The 17,575-nt window shown below is 29.2% G+C and overlaps 2 protein-coding genes across 2 annotated transcripts in view; both read right to left on the minus strand.

The window, feature by feature from the left end:
• The window catches only part of LOC112594713, a 301,926-nt gene that overhangs the window by 11,152 nt on the left and 273,199 nt on the right, over positions 1–17,575 (minus strand). Inside the window, exons 8-11 of the mRNA XM_025339666.1 lie at positions 13,422–13,622; positions 12,817–13,160; positions 5,354–5,573; positions 4,260–4,553 (exon numbers count right to left, since the gene is read on the minus strand). Coding sequence (XP_025195451.1) covers positions 4,260–4,553; positions 5,354–5,573; positions 12,817–13,160; positions 13,422–13,622 — 1,059 coding nt within the window. The remainder of the gene's footprint in view (positions 1–4,259; positions 4,554–5,353; positions 5,574–12,816; positions 13,161–13,421; positions 13,623–17,575) is intronic.
• LOC112594635 lies at positions 8,214–10,725 on the minus strand. The gene is made up of 2 exons (XM_025339533.1): positions 9,377–10,725; positions 8,214–9,308 (listed from the first exon to the last, which is right to left on the minus strand). The coding sequence occupies exons 1-2, from the start codon at positions 10,723–10,725 to the stop codon at positions 8,342–8,344; spliced, it is 2,316 nt and encodes a 771-aa protein (XP_025195318.1). The 3' UTR covers positions 8,214–8,341.

Consider the following 17,575-nt stretch of genomic DNA (forward strand, 5'->3'; position numbering starts at 1 on the left):
TAGTTACGTATTGCTTCCTATAAACAGACATTTGTTTAACATATTGTTATGTGAATTTCGTTTTTATTACAATTCTGTTAAAGTCCTAACATTTGAAGTCTAGCACTCTAGCGTATTCAAATGGTAGATGGATCAAGACTGGTGTTATGAGTTTGTGACATGATGTTATCGTCATTGTTTTATGAAAGCATGATAATATTCGATTTAGTTTGTTAGTCACCTTCACGCATATATGTCAAAATGCCTAAATGACGCGCCGACTATCGACATAATTAAACAATATTATTATACGTTACTACTTAATTTTTATGTAAAATAATGGTTTAGTGTGATGTCTGATTTTCCTATTAATATACTGTTATTATTATATCTTTACTTAAAATTATATAATATTATAGTTGTTGCATACTTTTGATAAGAATAAAATAATTGTTGTTAAATATAAGAATAAAATTTTTAACTCGCTTAGTTGATAATTTTTCTTATATATTTTCATTATCAATACTTGAAATGTCCCACAGCAAAAATTTATACTATTATTATGTAATTACAATATCCGTCACCAATTACAAGGTTACTCTAGTGCTACAGAAGATTTAAAAATTGAAATTAGTCTACACTCAAAATGTACTAATGTTTAAAATATATTGTTTTATTGTTATTGTATTAATTAAAACTATCTATTGTTATTATTCTATATCATTATTATTATTATAGGTGTATTGAAATCAGCAGCAACTGACAAGTATTTATCAATAATCATTTGGATGTAATTTTGATATATAATATTTATTATTTATTATGTATACTATTTCCTTAGCCAATTTGAACAATTATCACACATAAATTGCGCATCAACATGTTGAACAATAGAATTATATAAAAGTAATTTTTGATTGAAAATTTAATGTTTTCATAAAATTACATGTAATAATAATAAATACAAATAATAAAAATAAATTTAATTGTAGTCATATTCATAGAACTAATATATATATTATATATAATTTTATACAATTATAATAATAATAATAATAATAATAATATATATATATTATATTATATATTTATATTTTGATGTACCAAAAAAAGTGTTTATTTCAATATGTACATTATTTCTATGAATAACTACAATTCAATTTATTTTAATTATTTGTATTTATTATTATTATATATTATATAATAATAATAATATTATATTATATTATATTATATATTATATTATTATTATAATTATAATATAATATTTTATATCATATATATATATATTATATATATTATAATAATATTTATATTTTAATGTACCAACAAAAGTGTTTATTTCAATATGTACATTATTTCTATGAATAATACAATTCAATTTATTTTTAATTATTTGTATTTATTATTATTATATATTATATATTATAATAATAATATTATAATATATATTATATATTATATTATTATAATTATAATTTATAATATTTTATATATATATATATTATATATATTATAATAATATAATATTTATATTTTAATGTACCAACTAAAGTGTTTATTTCAATATGTACATTATTTCTATGAATATGACTACAATTCAATTTATTTTAATTATTTGTATATTATTATTATATATTATATATTATAATAATAATATATTATAATATTATATTATAATATATATATTATTATTATAATTATAATATAATTTTATAATATTATATATTGTATATTATAATAATATATATTTTATATTATATATTTATATTTTAATGTACCAAAAAAAGTGTTTATTTCAATATGTACATTATTCTATGAATATGATTACAATTCAATTTATTTTTAATTATTTGTATTTATTATTATTACATGATTTATGAAAATCATTAAATTTTCAATCAAAATTACTTTTTATAATGTATATATATATATTTCTTAGTTAATATAAATATACATTAGTGAGTAAAAATTAATTGAAAATAATAAAATTTCGGACACATAAATATGACCTCACAGGTTTTCAGTATTTTTCTTTCCGTATAAAAGTACTTTTGGAAAATTATTCCAGCTTTTTCACGACTTGAATTAACAAATTTGAATTGACTCATTCTTACATGTACTCAAAATTCATAAATTAAAATTACAGTATAATAATATAATGTTACGTCTCGTATGTCTCTTAGAGCTGTATGTCTCGACAGTGTGTCATGCGTTTTAGTATCCAGTAATTTACTATCTCGTTTGATAAACTTAGCGATAAAAATCGATTAGTCACCATACATCTTAGTTGTGTAATTGCTAACTGATTATCTATAAAATATTATCACAATACTATTTATCATAATATTACCTATTTTATATTTTAAAACAGAAATATTAGTACAATATTTGAAAATTGGATGTTACGAGAGTAAATTTGGAGATGTACAAATTTTAAGATTAAAGTTAGAAAACAACTAGCATTTTTGGTTATATACCTTTTTTTTATTTCTATTGTTAAATAATATTGATGCACAAATAAATTGTGTATGGGGGTAGGATAATGACTTATTCTTATCGGACAGTGTTTGTTTTCAGTCAGTATAGTTTTTTTTTTTTTAAATTTACAATTTTAACTATAGTAATTGACAATTTTTATTCTTAATTACATTTGTTTATACCTATAAAAGTGATTTTTAGTTATCAAAATTACCACAAACGACTTACAAAAAAAAAAAAAAAATAATAAATAAAAATAAAATATCCTTTGACGAATAGGTCAAAAATTAAAATTTTCAATTGCATTAATAGAATTAAAATGAATAGTCATATAATTCCTGTATGTGTAACAATAATTATGATAGTGAAGTAAAAATTAAGATAACTTTTTTTTTTATATAGTTATACGATATTTGTTTACAAATTTATGCGTGAAAATATAATAAAATCAAATAATTTCAATAGTCAAAAGGGGAACTGTAAATATTAACTGAAAATGAAAGGATAAATTTTGACCAAAAGAGGGATCACTCAGATAAGAATTAAAATTATATTTATATAATTTTCATACATACATACATTTCATATGAAAAAATTAAATAAAAATATCTCATTAATTATTATCTATCATAAAGTTTCAATTTAAAAGTTTATGATCTACGACTTCCGCAGTAAATATACATTTATTTCTTTAATAAGAATGCTCGAGAAATATATTTGCTTTTAAATATGAATATTATAATATATTTATATTAATAAAATGTTATTGTAATTTATCAATATTTCTTCAGTAGTAAAAAATTTAAGTCATTATCATAGTACAGGTATGCTTTTAAGACGCGTGCTAATATATGAACTTTATTTATTATTGATTAAATTAATATTCAGTTAAGCGATTATAGAACTAATGAATTATTGAACTGCGTAAATATTAATTATATTTTATATTTTGGCTACAAAAACCTATCGGTATTGTTATATTGTGACACGATATTTTATACGTGACATGGTAAAATAATTATTTTACTAACATATATGTTAGACGCAAAATTAGACGTATACTTACACCTTACACAAAAATAACATATTTTTAATACTAACCCTTATTTGAGGAAACTTAATAAAAATATAATATTATGCATAGGACGAATACTAAACGTATATATTTTAAATTTTGAACATAATAAAGTATAAATTTATGTAACTCCACGGGGATACCAATAAAGGCTAATCTAAAAAGAAACTTATGTTGTCAAGCGTTAAAATATCATTGTTATATACAGATTTTATTTTACGCGTGATATGACATAAAAACATCATAAACGTTGTTTTTATCTATTTAAACGGAGAGTTCTACAAAATGGAACTATATATTAATATTTACATAACTTTATTTAGGATAAAATGTAATATGTTGTGATTTTCGTTGAAAAAATATTTAACCGTACAACATGAAATCAATCAATGCATAACTCTATAGATAAGATATTAACCCATCGAATAAGGTTCAATTTTGAATGTACATAGTTGTAACGAAATCAAGTACTCAAATTAACTGGACGATACGTTTAAGATTGACATAAAAAAAATCTATCGGTAACAGTCGGTATTAATTAACATAGAAAGAAAATGGAATTAATATTTACGAGGCTTACAGTTAATTTTGTTTCACCGAGAAATTACGTTTCATATATGCATGTATGAAATATAAATTGTTGTTTAAAACCTCACCCACTCTTCGCATATAGATCATACGGTCCATTAGATTATTTACTGTTATAAATCATCGCGTGACTGACCTTTTTTGTTTTTGTTGATACAACTTTGTCCCAAATTCGTAGTCTGGCGTTGCATTCGTTACTCAGGTGATAGGCGTTTGGATCAGTGCTGGCCGCATGATACTTGATGAAAGACAACCAGACTGTCTGGTGACTGGAACCCTGGAAGTGGTATTTGCACGACGTGTTTGGTGGCAAAGAATGTCTGGGACTGTCCAAAAGGCCCCAGTTGGTGTTGTTGAACGGCTTGATGAAGAACTCGCACTGACTGGTGTTTTTGGCGTAGCTGGGAGATTTGTTGTCAACGAAAAGTATCTGAAAGGTTAAAACATCAGTAATCGTGCCAATTTTATACGTCATACGCCAAAAGACTGGAATGGTATGGGAATTGTACGAGTATACTATAAAATATGCAAAAATTGTATTTTAAAAACATGATGCAAAGAAAAATGAAATGTGTACTAATGTAATAGTATAATAAATTATCAATGTTATGAGTATTTTATTTTTTATCAAACTGCAGAATAAAATTCAGTAGTAAAAAATAATTAAATACTTAATGTATTTATTTATTGAAAGTTAACGCCTTTGCAGGGCTTTACTATAGTACTATAGAGTATAATTTAATACTTCAACTTGTTAATAGTTTTTGTTCTTCATCAAATTAATATATTATACAATTTATAAGCGTATTTAACAATAATATATGTATCATGAATTATAAGTAGCTGAAGAAAGAAAAATATTTAGGAATATTTTGTTGTATGGGATATGGGATGGTCTTAAATGCCGAAAAAGCTTCCCCACCAAAAAAAATGCATCATATATTTGTTAACAATAATTTATAATTTTTTGATTGTTAATTAAATATTAAATAAGGAACACTAGAACTCCTAAAATTAAAACCAGTTATCAAAAACAACTCAAAAAAGTGTTACAAGAACCATATGAGTTCATTTTTCTTATAAAAATATAATAGTTCATTATTTTTCAACTATGTGTTTTCATCATAAACTATTAAGAATTAATGATTATAGAGATTAAAAATCTCGTTAATGGGTTTTAAAATAATGAGTGATGTTCGATTGAGGAATTTCCTCATATAAAATAATTACCTCCACGTCCAATTCAAATCCTGGCAAGTAGCTTAGCGGTACCGGATGGAACGGGTTGTCAAACGCGGAAGTGTGAAATTCTAACAGCATATTTGGGCCGGAACTGACTATATCCGGTACCGCGTCACCGCCGCACAGCCTCACCAGTACAGGGTCTGTGGCCAACGATCCATCGTACACTGTCAAATAGTCTTGAATCACGTTACATTGATCCCAAACCCTGCAATATAAAAGAGATCGTGAAATCCAATAAATCCGTTCGTTAAATGGTGTCGATAATATTAAGCCATAATATGCAAATATAGTACAATATATATAAATTTATTTATTTATATACATATTTATTTTCTCACGCACACATATATTGATGAATCTATAATTTTATTATCGTTATTATTATAATGCAGTCACCTTCAACCTTGTGACGCCCATGACGTCATTTCAAAACGTGTTGATTAGCACGAAACGACAAAATTAATTTATTGTGCCATTGTTGCAATCCACATGGGACTCTCAAAAACAATAATGATAGCTTACGGATAGTATACTTAATAATGTCCAATTTTTGTTGCTATCTAATTTTTTTTCCATTTTGATCGATAAAAATGGTAAACGAGAGTAGTCACGCCTATCGCTCGTGTACCTCGTTGATATTTTCATCGTCATCATTAAAACTTTGTATTTTGATAAACAAACTTTATTAATACTCGTCGCGATGTTTCAATATCGATATTTTAATATTACAACATCATAATAATCAACTGAAGGATTCAAAACTTTCAAGTGGACGTTTTAAATTTGTTGTCGTTCAATCAAAATTGCACGTCTTGAAATAGTTTAAGCGGAACGGAAATCCATCGTTCTCGGAAAAGTAGCTACCGTCTATAATCTTAGGCGGTATTCTAACCAAATATACTGAGTAATATCTACTCGTCTTCAAGTTTTATAACTTTAAAATGCATAAAGAAATACTTTTGAAAATAGTACATCATATAGGTACGTATTTTTTAAATACAAACAACGCACGATATCATTGTAAGGTTATTTATTATATACCTATAACTTATAACGAAAAATAAAATGCTCCATGTATATAAGTCGTAATGATAGCCATTAAAATATTATCTATGTATTTAATCTAAAAAGAAGTATTAAACTTTTATCATATCATACGAACGTTTTGATAACATAATTTTGTTACAACTTTTTTAAATTGTAAAACATGATAATTTTAAATACGTACATTTGTGTTCATAAAATATAATATATTTAATAAAATTATAAGTTTTTGTTAACGTTGTATTATTAGTAGTTCACTATATCTCTGGTCACGCAATATATCAGTGTCACAAAAATTATATTTTCTAAAATTGTTGAAGTTATGACTTATGTAGGTAACTTATTGTCCCTGAGAGGTACTATAACAGCTCGCACATAAAATATGACCATTATAAATCGCATTTACAATATAACTACGTAAATAAAGCAATAAGTTAACAGACTAAAAACTTTACTTTCAATATCTTATGTTTACTTTTGTGTTCGATAAATAAAACACGCGTGTACACAAAATATTAATCGAGAAAACAATTGCCAAATTTTTTTTTCCTCCAAATTTTATTTGTGATAAACTTTTACTTTTACAATTATTTTTATTCAAAAACAGTTAAATTAAAATTAAGTTATATTTACCATAAATATTATAAGTAGAATAGTTTTGAAATATATTATATTGGAAGGTTTTACAAAAATGCTTGAACTATTTCCTCTGTTAAAAACCTTAACGAGTAAATTCACAATGGAAATATTTAGGAAATACAAAACACATTGTGTATTTAATGATTATTTTTTCTACACACAAAGTGATTTAAAGTCCCAGGCGTCAAATTAATGCTTATTCGAATAGTTTAGTTATTCCAGGGAAAAATGTATTAGAAAGTAGTAAAACTCGTGTTGGACACATTTTTATTGAAACACATTTGCAAAGTTTTCACCGTCCAAAGAGAAAGAAAAATTATACTTTCGAGAAATCTTTGGCCATCGACGTGATTTATAATATAATCACCTTATTCGTTTTAATGCGAGAATCTTTGTTTGCACTCGTTCCCTTGGCAGTCATTAAAGGGCCTCGTCGGTTAACAATAACGTTCAATGCAGTGATCATAAATAACGCCGACCGAGTTGTTTACCTTTATTGTTAAGTAGTTCGTTTATGCTAATTAAGCGTTTACAAAAATTAACAATAACGATAATAATGATGTTATAAACCAATACAATTATTATTATAATGAGGACCGTAAAGTTAATTGGAAAGCTATTACTAAGAATTTAACATAGAATAAAGGATATACATTTATATATACATACATTACGATATTAATTTTTTTAATTATTAATATTCATTATTATAGAAATATGAATTATTTTATTACATTTTAATTTTGCATAAGTATTGTTATAAAGCAATACACAATTATTAATATTGTATAGTGTTACACTTATAAATCACATTATTCAATACTATTTAATTATTAAAAATATTTTTATTTAATGTCATAAAACATGTTGTTTTGAAACTATTTACAATGCAGGTATATAGATTTGACTTCTTATAAGTCAGAATACTAATGTATTTTAGACTTAGAATGAATTGTAGAAGTTATAGTTAAATTAGATTAGAAAATTTTTTTTAAGCACTTATACAAACATCATGCACCACTTCAATGAATTGGAAATTGAATACGTTAGATAATTATAGTCATTTTTAAACTTCTCAATACAGTCTTTAAAAAAACTATAGGTAATCCGCAAAATGATTGTGGTACAGGAAACAGTGATTGGTTAAGTTTCGACTAATGTATAATTCAACAGCTTAGTTTTATGCATCGAAAGCTTAAAAACTTTGTACGATAGAACAAAAATAATATATTTGGACATAACTTTTAATTTTGATGTCAATTTGTGACGGAGTCAAGTGTTCATAAATAATTATAATTTAGCTGATGAATGAGAGACCATGGAGATGCCCCCGTGGAGTTCGTCTGATAATTCGTCTAGTTCTTCGTCACCACGGTCATTGTTGTCTGGAAGTCCGGCGTTTAATCGGTTGGCTAAGGTTTTAACGGTTATTAGATGATCGGAAAGCGCCTTGTCCATCAATTCTGCCATTCGGCGGTCGAATCGGTTTCGTGTTAGCGTTCTCACAACCGTTACAGGCGACGGCGTTTCGCGGTCAGAACTCTTGTACGTCCGACATACCGTTTGCCGTAGATCAGGGTCGTTGACGAATTCATAACCAGACAAGTCTCTACGACACACTAAATATTTGTCGGTTACCGGTTCTCCAGGTTTGGAGTCGTGGCAAAACTGCACGACGGGTTGGGTAGTCGTCATCCGGACACGAGCGCCGTCCGACAGGTACGTCGCACATACGAAGTCGTCTGCTCGCCCAAAGTCGACAGATGTCCACGTGCCGTCAGCAGCGATTACAGAGACCACGTCGTCGACAAATTCAAACACCTGCCGGCCGTCCGGCCATACGTATGGTTGGCTGAGGTCGTCGTTGGTGGGACCGGTGTTCGTTCGCGCGGTCACGTCGAAACCACCGCGGTATAACCGGGTTACCGCGACCACGGTACCGTCGGTTAAACCGGCAATCAGCTCGGTCTGCCGATCTCTGCCACCGTCACCGTCGTCGTCTGCTGTCACCACGCTGTGAACTGTTACCCAAAATTCACCACATTCCACTTTCATCCGGTACCGCCGTTCGCACGCTACCGCCCAACTTTTGTCGTCGTCATCACGCAATTCGTACACTTCTGCTCGAATTTTGATGTCGCCGGTTGCCGACACGTAGCGTACCGCGAAATCCGATGCTTCGACGTAACCAAATTCCCGGTACCGGAACACGTTTGGATCGGTCACCGCTAATGGACGATCAGTACCGTGACCGTCGCTACTAGACGATATAATATGACTGACTATGGAACACTAACCGCGAGTATATCTAAAACTATTACCAACCTCTTAAAGTCTTTCGTTCGAAACGCCTCGGCATGGAACTCTTTGAAATTTCTTGGCCCAGAAAATCGGTGCACGTGACTGCGTTCGACGAACCGCCCGCGTTCACCGTTTGTGAATCTAAACACCAGAGTGTCGGTGAGTGCGAAATATCGGACTTCATAGTCAAAGTATGTTGACGCGTAGTCTACTAGCCTCTGGGGTAAGACGTACGGTTCTAAGTATTCCAGGTGACTCCGAATGAACAAACCGTTGTTATCGCCGGCAGCCATCAGATCCACCAAGTGTTCCACGGCCAAAAACTTCTCGCAGCGTTCCCGGATTTCCGGCCGGAACAATGACGGGCCAGCGGCCGCCGTGGATCCGCCCACAGACGAATCGCCAACCGTCCGTCGCCAACGCCTGCTGGCGATGAACTTGGCGTTCAAGCACATCGCAAATTGTTCGGTGGATAGCTCGGCGAGTTCCGCGTCGGCCACGGCTCTGAGGTTTTCGGTCAAGCAAGCGGCCAGTGTGCGGTTGGCGTTGGTAACCGCGATGTCGGCATGATCGTTCCAAAACGCGGACACGAATGACGCGGCCACTCTGGTCGTCCGCTGAGTGTAATCAATCGCGGCTGAAGCAGAACAGTCATTGCGGAATGCCACCAGGCGAGCTCCGTCTTCGGCCGCCTTGTCGCCTTCCTCGATCACGCCAGACGCCAACGTCCACCGGATGTCGCCTTCCTGCGTCGCTTGGTTTACACAAGCTTTGCCGCACAGCTGTTCCAATATGGCGTCCAGAACGGGTTCGACGGCTTGAACGCCATTGCCGAAAGTGTCCATGGTGGACGAGTACACGCCGTCCACGCAATTCACGTCGGCTGCGGCCATCGAGGGTATGTCGCGTAGGCCACGGACGTACCACCGGTAGTCATAGGACAGGTCGTTGACGAATTGTAGTACGTGGCTGATCATGTCCAGGTCGTCTTCCTCATCTTCACCGGCTGAGCAGTTCCATCCGGACATGGTGATGCCGTCGTCCGACCAAAACGCGTCGGACCAGTCGCCGCCGTCTGCGATTTCCACGGTCGAGAACACCATGTTCACTGGTAACCCGCGTTCCCGGTATAGACGTTTCGCTAATACTGGGTCCCGGTAACCGGTTAACACTAACCGGACGCCGTGGCCGTGGTGTTCCGCCAGCCGGAATTCCCGGTCTACGGCGTCCACAATCGACTTCGGACCCGTCCTGTAATCGAATATCTTCACGGCCCGTGCGTCGTCGGCGTTTTGATTTCTGTACCGTTTGATCGCCTCGTCTGACGGCCAAGTTGTGTTGTCGTCGACGTTCCAAAACATCAAAACGCTCATTGCTCGTACAATGGTATGATATAGACTTTATCCTCTAATCCTTATTAAGTCAGATTTAGTAATTGACCTAAGCGTGTCGACCATCCGGAGCTCATGAGAATGCGTGTTGATCGTTGTCGTCCGGCAACTGCTTCCTCTAATTATTTATTAAATATATTTATTTTTTTTATTTAAAAAATTTAAAAACCGGGAATGTGTTTTAATTTCAAGTTTTGACTTAATAATAACATTTTATGTGGCAGTTTGGTGACATGTAACGCTAATCTCGAAAATCATACACCACTGTTACAATTCTGTCGGTTGAATATACTACTGTCAGAAGACAATTTAATTCATTTCAGGCCGGACGATAAATTGTTAATAATGTTGATACGTTTTAAAATAATATTGGTAATCAACAATATTCTCAAATACCCAATGAGGAGGACTTAATTCATGTATTTAAATACTCATATTTATTATAAATGTGAAATTATGTGTTCGATAGGTCCATACTGACTTAATGATTTCATCATCGGTAATGTATTTCAATTTTTTTATCAGTCAATTACTTATGACAGTGTACTACAGAAAAGTTTAAAGATTGTTAAAGTAGGTAAATATTGATGTATGTGTATATATTTTTAAATGTCACGACCAAGTGCAATAAGACTTCCGAGAAATCATGACGATGAATAAATTTACATATTATACCAAAATAACGAAACATCTGCAGTCACTGTGTGTGACATATATTACTACCGTCATGACTCATGTCTCTATTTTGTATACCATAAAAAATGTCGTCTATAGTAAAAATAGTAAGAATAGATAATATTCCATTCCGACCGGAAATCGGAAATTTTATTTTAGCCAAATCAGAATGGACCTATCACCAATTATTCGGTGTTATTTTTCCAACACACTTTTTTTATTTTAATGTTTTCGAAAGTTACACGTGTATATTTGTCTTTATTAATTTGCATGCACCATTTCATTTACCAAATTTGCTTGACTTGGCCAGCGCCTGTTTTTGAAGTGTAATCGACTGAAATGTTTATATATTATTTGTGGGGTTTTAGCTGGAATCATTTACGTAGGTTTGTTGTCAACGTGATGGAATGGCGTCTTTCCGACGCTTTCCAAAAGATTTATTTACATATCAAATGGAAGTGAAAAAAATAATAATAACACTATGTAATATATTGGAAAGGGGCGAACGACTATAAATGATTATTATTTTTCTTAGATCCCGTTCAATTGGCATTCCTTGTTATTTGTTGTTCGGAAAACAATGCGAGATTTAAATGTGACTTTTACATTATTATAGAGACCACGAATAATGGAATTTGCTTTTAAACAACAATTGAGAAACGTTCCATTAAAAATACATTAGCCTAATTTATTAAGTTCACTCGGATCTTATTCATTGTTTGACTTTTTGGCGAGCTAATATGGTATATTATATTATATAGATCTGATACTGTTCTTTACGTCTTGTATAATAAATAAATGTGTGCGTGAGTAGAATTGTATTAAAATTTATCGGTGTGGAATATTTTTTCAAACATGTATTTCAATGTTGTTTTGTTTATTGGTTGATTTTGTTTTATGAGGGAGTGAATAATAAGTATATGTATCAGTCTAATATAATTTATAGTATTATGAAGATATAAATATATAAAAAAAAATTTACCTATATACTCGTAATATTATATTTGTCCGAGATAATTTTTTAAACTAGATATTAACAAACTTAACGACAATGAATGGGTCTCAAACTCTCAATTAATATATACCAATAAAATGGCTAAACTTCTATTCTTTGAACACTATAAATAATGAAAAAGTGATATACCCGTGACATCAACTGTCCGATTTTTACTGCGAATTTTTTGAAATCAATAATTATTTATGCGTTTATAGATTTTTTCTAAAGGAGAAGGGTAAATATATTATACATACAATATATTTGTATTACAAATTCGATCAAGGCTATGTATATATTTTTAATTTTTTTTAAAAACTTCTTTGTACGTATCAGTGCTGAAATAAATCAGTTTTTAACAAACGATTTCGATATTTCGTTAATGTATATTATCGCATACATACCTGAGCGTACGTTGGCTTCGATCATAATTTATAACTTGGTCTTTAATATGAATTTTGTGGGCATTCGGCTGTCTGACCACGATCAGAGCGCGCTTAGATTTCGGGGCTGTTCTCTGTTCTATCCTGTAATAGCAAGTGACGTTTCTTGGATAAGCTCCCGGGAAATTAGGAGACTGGACTCTGCAGAGTTTACGATCGCACTGATCGAGTATCCTATCGCAGTAACTTCCTGTAATCATTTGTCCTCGCCACGTCTGGAAAGTACTATTTCCGTACCGGAGGTGTGCATCGCTCTTTTTCAAATATTTGTATGATAATTTGAAATCGAAATTGTAACCAATACCCTGTAAACACATGTTTCAATGACGTATTATATTTATAATATTAATGTACATAATATTAGGGTCTAGGTCTTGAATTTAAATCTTGTTTGATTAAATATTATAGGAGCGTTTTCACGACACACTTATAAAATGGATATTAAATAGTATCCACTATACACTGTCTAACATGAAGTTATGTTCCTGTTTTTCATAAAAAAAATATAATGTCAATTTGATTCAGTACAACTTTTTTATTAGTAATTGATTTATAAAGGTCCTTACCTGTTCAGAGAGTTTGGATAGTGTGAGAGTCAGATTAATTGACCGGGTTTCGCTGTAGTAAACGGTAAAACCCCATGCACTACCGCACCATTGACCACCGGTGTCTGGCAATTGATATTCTCTGATGGACATGTATCCGTCAGGACATCCGTCTAAAGTGTACGAAACGAATTTCCCCACGGTGAACGTATCAAATGTCAACTGCAATTTTATTATGTATATAATTATTAATAGGAATATAAAAAGGTCGAACTCGTATAATAACGCGTTTGATGCTAATTATATTGTTCGTAATTGTGCGTTATATAGAGTGGTAAATATTTTCTGTATTATTATTAATTATTTCAAGATTTTTTTAAATTAGTGATACACAATAATATAATATTATTTCATAAAAATATGTATATATTATGTTGTAGACTGTCTGGGTATGTTGCATAAAGCTAATTTGTCTGTATTAATGTTTCAAAAATTAATTTTGATTTTAGACGAGTCGCTATAGATTTCCCAAACCGTTTATAAATAGACCATCGATCCGGTCGTTATTATCTCAATCACGATAAAATGAAATAGGCTATATTTTGAAACCGTAATTTAATTTGACATAATTACAGTCATAAAATTAAATTATACTGAATTCTAAGTTTAGGAAAACTGAAAATATATAATATATTCAGTTTAATTGAAATTTAATACTTAAAATCGTTTGCTTTTTATGGTACATTATTTCTATAAAAAGAAAATTATCTGATAGTATATAGATACTATTATTATAAACACATAATTAAAGTTGGTTTAAAGTTTTTTATTCATGGTAACGGTTATTTGCATTGCGAATTTGTCTGATTGAGCATCCTAGTGACAAACAGGAACGGATAATCACAGAAGCTAGGCGCTAGGTAATAATATTTTGGAACAATGGTAATACAAATACAAAATTGAATTAACATTCGTAGCTATGCTAATAATAAATTTGGTTATGAACCTTCAATAAGAGCAGTATATAAGGTTATTCTATTTATTTGTCTGGATTTACATAAATCCATAAAATCATTGATTATGTTCATATTTTCCGGTACAAGTGTACAACCATCAATAATTCCTATTTATGTGCAAGGTAATATTATATTAAAATACGACCTATAGTACAATCGACGACCCTTGTTTAAATACTATGCTATTCTAAGGTTTAGTTGAATTTTGAAACATAGCAGTCCTTAAATATAATTCATATGAAATAATAATTAATTTAAAGATTGATGGTTATTCAATTATTGAAGTAACTAATAATATTCATATTAAATGTTATTCAAATACTATTAATAAATACTTAAATTTGTAAATTGAGAATAAAACTAAAACTTATTAAATGTGTAATTGTTATGATAATTTGTATTTTTTTTTTTTTTTTTTTTTTTTAATAAGCTACTAATATTTTTATCAAAAAAACTATCGTTATTATAATCATATGATTGTTATACTATTATATTGTAAAAAATATTTTACCTAATTCAACAATAATCGTAATTATACACGTATATTTAATATTAAAATTAAAATTATATTTTGAGTATTACTTATTCTACATTTGAAATCTACGTGACTGTATTTACAATATGTTTAGATAGTTTCATATATATATTCTTCTAAAGGCACACAATAAATAAAAATAGTATTAGTAAAAATAAGCTTAAAATAAAAATGTACATATTTATTTTTTAAATATTGTACAACATAATATTATTATTAATTAATTATCATAAATTATTATGTACAAATACCAATTTTTCTATTGATTTGAGATTAAGTCACTGTCTCCTTTTGGTAACAATTTGTTCTACTATTTAAAACAATATTATAATGTAAATTATAAACATGTTTTTATTAAAAGCACAGTCGCAGTATTGGAATATTACCATGGGCTTAACTAAAAAAAGATTTTTCCCGTTAGGTGCAATAAAATATGATAAAAATAAAAATTAGCAATTAATATATGTATAAAGCTTCTAATAATTATTTATAAATAGTCATTAAAACGAATGTAGCCAGAAAGTCAATATATTTTCAAGTTTGTTTTTTGAATAGCAAAAGATGCTTGATAGTTCAATTCAAACTTTTTTAATACCGAGTTCGAATTTCGAACAGAACCAAACGTCAAGGGTTCATTTCGACTCAACTGAGATTCAAATAGTTCGATTCATCTTTAATAAATATACATCATCTACTTATTGCAGTTAAAATTTCCAAAGACCGAATTCATACCATATGTATTTTGTTCACAACGTGTAAGACATTTTAAGTTCATAAACACAAATGCTGTCAATTTTATGGAATAGAAATTTTTATGTTACACTCAGTGTAATTTTTTTTAAATTAGAGTATTTTTATAGGTAAATTTGGGAAATGTTTTAGAAAAACAGCATTTTGTACGGTGTGCCGATTTTAAAACAAAATCATATATATATATATATTAATATTCAGTTTTAAGTTAAGTATAACAAATTATAACATAGTAATAAAGTATATCTACTGAAATGCAATCAAAACTTATTATTTATTTTTAAAATGGGTCTAAAAATTTAGATTATATCAATATGAAAACCGAATGTATATGTGGCCTGTGGCTAATGGATATGGGTGTTAAAATAATGCCAATCTTAAAAAAAACTCGTGCTTAGTATTTATAATCTAAGTTTGTTTTTATTTCGTATCTTTTTCAATCAAATATATAATACGTTATGAAAAACATAATTTAACATAGTGTATTAAACTGAGTTTTAATCTGTGCATAATAACGCACGTTAAAATCGTGAAAAGTACTTAAATTTATAAAAAGAGAATGACTCAAGTGTTGCACGTCTGAACGTAAGGACCATTAAAGAATTTAAAAAGTACTTCATCCGTTTATGCATAATACATTTATGTCCTTTTGATACTACTCAACACAAAAAATATATTTTTACATAGGTTTTTGTTTTTTTTTTCGAAGAAAAAAATGAAGTAAAATGACCTAAATCCTGTGTAAATATAATCCAGATATGAGTACATTTCATTGTATGATGCAGGTACCGATTGAATAATTCATAACAGACACCTGAAATACATACATACATTCATACATATATACATATTATATGTAATTACAATTTTTGCTAGTGGTTCATATATATAAAAAAAAAAAAAAAAATACAGAGCCGCCATTCTGTTATATTTTTCTTTGTTCTTTATATTTTGTTTTCAGGTATAACTAATGTTAGGTATATTAAAACAATTTAACTTCTCTATTTTCAAAATGGACGTACACATATTAGATGTGTGATAAAATACTAAAATTCGTTATAATCCGTAATATACATTATATATTAGTAAGAAAAAAACATAAACCAAATTATATATAAAAGCAATATAAAGTAAAAAAGTTAGAGTATAAGCTATTAGAGTAATTGAATACTTGTAAATTGTACAACGAGTGTTTAATAAAGTTATAAATATCTTACAATTAATGAATAACGTAATCAAACAGTAAAAATTAACGTAATAGTCGAATTCATAAAATTGAAACTAAGATCGATGTGAATTACGTGAATGCGTAAACGCATTTTTTGTTAGTTCGTAAAAATAATTAATTGAGTTATGTTAAAATGAACTTTACATAAATTATAATGCATATGTATAAAGGTGACAATCGATTAGGACAGAAAATCTTAATAATATTCTACAAATAAATTTTGCTATAGAGGATATTTTCAAGTGAAACAATAAATTATATTTTACTGTACAATACAATAATTTAGAGTAAATTAGACTAAAAGAGTAAATTAATAAATGTTTAAAAGATATGGATTATCCGCCATGTAAAGAAAATTAAAAAAAGTTAAAATTTATATGCCTGGAGTACATAATTTACAGATTACAATAATGGCAATAGTCACACATTTTTTATATAATAATTAAAAAATAATTACTGTGTATTTTTGGTTGTAAAAAACTATCAATATAATATAAATTGTTTTTTTATTAAAAAAAAATAATATTTAAAATATTCACTAATAATAGTAGCATAATAGGTAAATTAGAAATAAAATAAATATAGTTTAGGTATATAAAGAAATTAAAGAGACCTATAAGTAGCACCTCTGGAATTTATAATACTT

This window comes from Melanaphis sacchari, unplaced genomic scaffold (genome assembly GCF_002803265.2).
Source record: "Melanaphis sacchari strain LSU unplaced genomic scaffold, SCAv2.0 Contig23_pilon_pilon, whole genome shotgun sequence".
NCBI classification, from domain to species: Eukaryota; Metazoa; Arthropoda; class Insecta; order Hemiptera; family Aphididae; genus Melanaphis; species Melanaphis sacchari.

What these genes read in the sequence shown, in the direction of transcription:
- LOC112594635 (XM_025339533.1), bottom strand. Translation starts at nt 10,725, where the DNA reads ATGAGCGTTTTGATGTTTTGGAACGTCGACGACAACACAACTTGGCCG. An exon ending in CGAACGAAAGACTTTAAGAG is followed by an intron (nt 9,309 to 9,376) that starts GTTGGTAATAGT and finishes ATCGTCTAGTAG; the next exon opens with CGACGGTCACGGTACTGATC.